We start from the raw sequence: 6,293 nt of genomic DNA, 5'->3' as shown, positions 1-6,293 counted from the left end.
GCGCGAGATGTGCGCGGGGGGGGGGGGGGGGGGGGGGGGGGGGGGGGGGGGGGGGGGGGGGGGGGGGGGGAGCAGGTTTCTCGGGCGAGCCTGGAGGGTCGTTCGGGAGAAGGCGGGGTCGAAGGAAGAGGGATCATGTGGTACTTTAAAGTGAAAGAAATAGAGGTGTAGCAGTTTTGCTTATATGGCACACATGTGCCAAATATCACAGTTCTTTAAAAAAAATATACTCCATCCAAATTTGAACTAAAGTCACGACACTTATTTATTTTGAGACAAGGGAGTATATCATTTTTTTTCAGTGCCAGCATAAAACAATGAAAGATTTGACACTCCACTATCGCAGACATGCTTCAAGTCTACTAGACAGTATGACGCGCTCCGCCGCGCCTCCTATAGCCGCACACTCATGGGTAGCTAGGTTCTAGTACTATTTATCTTTTTTTGCGAGTAGTGTTCTATTTGTTGATGATGGGTGTTGTTTATTTTTAGGGTGTGTCTAGGGCACATCTAGATGTGTTTTAGTTATTGCACATCTAAGTGAGTGAATCAAGTATAAAGAGGAAAAAAAGAAAAAAGAAAAATATCCACACGAATCTCAATGCAAGATCAATGACATAGAACTTAGATGTGCAATACTTATGACACATCTAGATGTGATTTAGCAAAACTGTTATTTTTAAGAATTAGAAGGCCAAATGATCGTGATATATGTACCTCAACGTTTAATGCCGTGGAAATTCACTTTCCTTCAAAATTCACTTTCCTTTTGGAGAACATGATAATGGGGAAATGGTGATGCAGTTGGGATCAAACACCCGGAGAGTTGCACGGAGCAGCGACATTATAAAAATATTTTTAAGCCCTGTTATAACACCTTATTAATCTTACGTAACCAAAACATAGCCCATACACGTCAGCCCCGTAAAAAAAACCATAGTCCATATTTGTCCCGTCCTCATAAGCTACACAGCTCAAAACCAGGACAAAAGTCACACGGGCAAGTTCTAGTAGACATGTTACCTAGGTCCCACATGGCAGTGAGCCAACATAGGCAAAATGGCCTCCGGAGTCAAGATGACAATGGGGCCCCGAAACCTACGTCTTTATAGGGGACGGGAATGGGCGTCTTTCTATACCCGCGGGGCTATTGATGGGTACATAATAAAACCCGACATGTTTCGCGGGTTTAAACCCGTTTTAGTAATACCCAAAACCCGATAAATACCCGTCAAGATACGTTATTTTAGCATGCACTGATTCATCTTGACTCAATCGCCCTAAAGCCACAACGCCCGACTAGCCGGGCCCCAGCGTCGAGGCCCTGGAGTACAAATCCAAATCCATCTTGACTTAAGGCCCTGTTTGGTTCAACTTTTATCGACGGATTCCGCTGCCGCGCAGCAGAATTTGAACCAAAGGGCGAACCCAGCAGAATCCGATTCCGAAAATCCACTGCCAAAATCTGAACCAAAAGCGAAAGCAGCCTAGGACGTGCTTTCCAAAATCTGATTTCGCTGCGGGCCAAAATCTGAAAAAGTTGTATTAGCTGGTTTGCCAAATGACCTACATCTTTTTCACATCAGATTTTTCACAGCTATTTTTTCACAGCAAATTTTTCGCACCTGCTTTTAGAAATCCATAGCCGAACCAAACATGGCCTAAATATGCGAATATGCTGATTCTTGTTGCTGTAATATGCTCATGTTTGTCTTACAATGCTGCTGTTTTCATTGACTGCTCGCAGGGACGGATTTCCCGTAGGTTTAGAAAACCCGATGAGTTTAGAAGACGGGCAAAAAACTAGCCCCGCACATGATGGTGACAAGACGGGCTTGCGATTTCCTTGTCGGGATGAATTTGGGCAAGCAAAACTCGGTGTGTTTCATCTCCGTTGCCATCTTGACTCCCGAGGCTTGAATCTAGCCACGCATAAAATATGTAGGTGATTCTACGGCGTGAAAAGATCATTGACCAACAAATTAATGACCACTAACTGATAACACCGCAAAGAAAAAAGAAAAAAGGAAACACGCTTGCCAGTGTAGAACATAAGACTCGTGGGGCTGAGAGTTTGACATTCCATGTGCTTTTTCCTTGCTAAATACTACATTGAAGTTTACTGTACATTGCCTCATAATAATCCTACACAAGTCCGGGCCGTTTCAATATTTTTGCGGATGTGTTCCCGTAAAATTCCTGCGTGCTAAAACAGTCTCAACTACTCCCTCTGTATCACAATACTTGTTGTTGGGGGAACTTGTACTAGTATTCCCCAACTACAAATATTTCGGTACAGATTTTACAATGATGGCCGTAGTAGTAGTAACTAGTAAGGGCCAGTAAAGTATTGCAGACCCTGCTAAGCTCAAGGGAGAAGAACAGCTGCAGCAAAGAGAAGCTCCTCTCCCTCGGAAGTCGGCACCGCCCTAGAACAACCAATGCTTCTTCTTAGTTTTGCGAGTCAGGAGGTCTGCAGTGCGCACAACAGGAGCTCATTTTTAGAAGATAGAACTGATCAATGACCGAATAATGCAGTAACTGGAATGGATTGTTAAAATTTTAATGGTCTGTAATGATGCAAATGAACATTGGTAGTTCACCAAATCAGCAGGTCTAAGCAAAACAAACGCTCACCGTCAGTCGCATACAAGGAATTGTAGTGTACTTCACACCAGAAGCTAAGCCAAAGCTCTGAAACACATGCCAAGGAAGCATATTAGTTAGCATGTTTCCAGCGAAATCTTCGCGGGCGCCGTGGAAAAGGCGGGATGAATCTCTCTAGAATTCAGGATTATAACAAGGGCATAAGAGATACTAGTGCATCGGCTCTCACCTCTTGTAGGAGTCAGGTCCCTTGGGACTATCTCAATTAAGCAGGTGTCTCTAAATGACGTCAGTAAGCAAATTTTGGCACCAAACTGTGAGCAAGTAGACATACAAAGGGAGAAAGACGTCAGGCAGATAATAAACATGAGTAATGACACATGCTAATGCCATGATAGTGTGTGTTGAGAACATGACAGTTCCAAGAGAAACATTAATATAGACAAAAATCTGACTGATCACTAAACTTCTTACTATAAGATTCAAAAGAATAATACGAAGGAATGTCAATGTTATCAGAAATTTCGGGCATCTTATTCAGAGAATGCTATATCAATTTTCATGAATAGTGAACAATGACATCAGACACACATATTACTGCATAGACTCGAAGTGGGACTTTTTTTGCGCCTCAGGGCTTTGAGCTATAGTCAGAGTTATAGAAACAACAGGAACATTAATGTCAAAATGCTGCAATTGCAAGGTTTTGCTATAGAAACCACTCAACCATCATCAGACTAGAAGTGCATGTTCTTTAAAAAAAAGGACTAGAAGTGCATGTTACCCGGTCTGCAGCCGCTTGTAAGGTCAGATGATCCCCCCATTCCCCGGATCTGCAGGACATATATACGAAGCTATGAATATACTTGAAGCCTAGTATACTGTCTCTGTCAACAGTGAACATGCATTTAAGCAGCACAATCTGTGCTACCTTTTCATTTTCTTCAAGTACACCTTATATTCCATTGGTACATAGCCTTCATAGCGTTTTCTGAATTCCTTCAGCTGAAAAGCAGAGACAGGCTTCAGCATAGTTGCATATCAATGAAATTGTATTATCAAGTCTGCAAGATGATCAATGCTTTTACTTAGATTACTACAGAATGTCCGCGGGCTGAGACAAACAGGCTACCTGCTTCATGACTGCCTTCCTCACTTGTTTGTGATATTCAGGATTGCAAAAAATCTGGTCTGCCAGAGCTCGAAACTGTGACAATAGGTCATTGGTAGGGTTAGAAAAATGGGAACAATACTGAAAGCAACAATAGGTTAATTAATATGTTATCTTCAAGAAATGGAATAGTAATTTTTGTGAAGCCTCCTGCATTTATCTTCAAGTTTTGGGGGGTAAACATGTAAACAAACCTGACAATTCCCATCTCCCTCTATTTGAAACTCGGCCAAACCATATGTCCCCAACCTGACAAATAAAAGGTAACGCTAAATGAACTTAGAGAACAGGCAAAAGATGCAACATCAGAAGAAGGTGCAACAGCACATGTATGCTACAAGATTAATCCAACAAAATGATGTCCACATTCAAGTGGAGGGAAGGGGAGATCCGATCTTTACCTTTCCAACAATCTTTCATGATCCAAGGTTGCATTATCAACATTAGGAATCTCTCCATTAACTCGAGGATGGTGCTGCCGCAAAACAGGGTGTTAGTAATTTTGTCATAAAAGATTGCAAAGGAGTCATTATTTGATTTTGCAATCCGCAATTCAGAATTATAATGCACGTTAGCTACTATTGAGCACTACACCGACAAATTATGTTCAGTTCAGACTTCAGAGACAGTTCATCAAAGTAATTATGACTCACTCAGCTAGAGGTAAAGCTCAGGAAGCAAATAGGACTAAAAGATTAAAAAGTAACAAATGTTGATTGACTCTTGATTACCGGGACTGAACCCAAATGCAAGAGGCGCCTCCCAAGACTATGTCCTTTGTCGTTCCTTGCTTGAGCGAGGAGGCTACCGATAGTTACGGACACCTCCTCCTCGCTTTCCTGAGTGCTGGTGCTGATGCTAGAGCTCGAGCTTTTACTAACATGATCCTGTTGTTCAGACATGACATGCTATCTCCAGACGAACATCGACAAGATCTTGGGCCTCCAATGGGCTTCAAAGACAGAAAGTTACTGCAAGAAACAGGGAGCAAGCATTGAAACACAGAAAGAAACACCAGATAAAAAGTTCCAAAACTACTTACTGCAACCAACCGGATGACTTTTAATAGCATTGCAGTGTTTTGATGTTTGTCTGGTTGGTACATGGAATTACATCAAACCTTACAGAGTGGTGTTGGAACACACAAATTCCTAGCTCTTAATAGCGTACCCTATGAGATGCATATGCAGATCTTAACCACCCAGTAGGGAGATATCCGGAGAATGTTTCCAATTACTCCATTTCGTCAGTCCTTGTCTCTCATAGTTAATACCCACACATGGGATCCTTCCGGACACTGCATACCAATCCCAACAAGCCAGATGGCGCATGAGAGCGACCAGCAATAATGGGACCGGATAAGGAGCCAGCAACACAGCAGTACAGCAAAGTGTGCGTCTGCTCGCTGTAATTCCTCTGCCTCACATGAGTGGGAATTTCAGACACTTTCAAGTCCCAGTACCTCTTTTCTCCCCATCGTAAACTGAAGAATTATGCTACTTTTACAAGATCAAAGCAGCACCGAAGGTGATCAGATCAGTGGGTGAACTGGAAGAAGAGCTAACAAATGGGATGCTTTCCAGAGAAATCGAACTGATGGACCGGTTAGTAAGCACAGCACGCAGCAGCAGATAAGCTGCAGACTACATCCCTCCTAGCAGACTAGGATTAAAATATCCAACAAAACCACCTAGGGACTAGGGTAAATAAGTAGCTCCAAAACTAAGTTGACCGGTGCAGTAATCGGATCTTGGATGGGTCAACCTGAAGGCCAAATAGGTCTTCTGTCTACATTTTATGTCAGAGCCCAGCACCAGCTACAGTGTACACAGGCGCTCTTTCCTCGAGGGTTCTTCGAATCGAGCTCAAAGATCATATGTAATAGTACCCAGTAATCAGGACGAGGATACCATACGAAACAATCAAGTCAATCAAGAAGGGAGCTTCCCTCCTAAGAAAAAGATAATAAAGAAATAAAAATGAATAACCGGAGCTGCAGAGGTCGGCTGCGCGCGGCGGCAGCGGAGCCGGGCAGCGATCGACCGCGCGGAGCCCTGGCTCGCGGACCGGGTGGGACGATCGGGCGAGGGGAGGGGACTTACCGGCTTCTCTGGCTCTCGGATCAGGGAGGGCGGCGGCCGCCGCGCGCGCGACGGGAGGGTGTGGGGGCGGAGCAGAGCTCAGTAGCTCGCACTTGCTGTCGGAAGGGGAAGCGAGCGAGGGGATAGAAATCGCCGCCTTTTCTTCACTTTCTTTGACGTTTTTAATTCGGGGAATTTGTGATGTTACCCCCCTCGGTCAGTCAGATTCTCACATAAGGCCAACGTTTTCATGCTTTAGTGTGAAAATCATTCCAACATTTTTTTTCAAGAAAACTTTCAATGTATTCATCTTTAATCATGATAGTAAAACGAATACCAGAAATAATAAATTCATAGACCAACTAGCAACGAACTGCAAGCACTGTAACGAGCCGAATACGCACCGCCATCATCGCTCCTACCTCGCCGGATCC

At 43.8% G+C, this 6,293-nt stretch overlaps 1 protein-coding gene across 1 annotated transcript; it reads right to left on the bottom strand.

The window, feature by feature from the left end:
* Positions 1 to 2,067: 2,067 nt before the first annotated feature.
* Positions 2,068 to 6,034, bottom strand: LOC125523067 (OVARIAN TUMOR DOMAIN-containing deubiquitinating enzyme 11-like). The gene is made up of 10 exons (XM_048688114.1): positions 5,881 to 6,034; positions 4,510 to 4,749; positions 4,180 to 4,253; positions 3,973 to 4,027; positions 3,740 to 3,814; positions 3,539 to 3,612; positions 3,392 to 3,440; positions 2,837 to 2,921; positions 2,638 to 2,694; positions 2,068 to 2,473 (listed from the first exon to the last, which is right to left on the bottom strand). Exons 2-10 carry the CDS (start codon positions 4,678 to 4,680, stop codon positions 2,430 to 2,432), a joined length of 684 nt encoding a protein of 227 aa, XP_048544071.1. The 5' UTR covers positions 4,681 to 4,749; positions 5,881 to 6,034; the 3' UTR covers positions 2,068 to 2,429.
* Positions 6,035 to 6,293: the final 259 nt, after the last annotated feature.

Source organism: Triticum urartu, chromosome 7 (genome assembly GCF_003073215.2).
Source record: "Triticum urartu cultivar G1812 chromosome 7, Tu2.1, whole genome shotgun sequence".
Classification (NCBI taxonomy): domain Eukaryota; kingdom Viridiplantae; phylum Streptophyta; class Magnoliopsida; order Poales; family Poaceae; genus Triticum; species Triticum urartu.
This window is presented reverse-complemented; position numbering and strand designations above follow the sequence as displayed.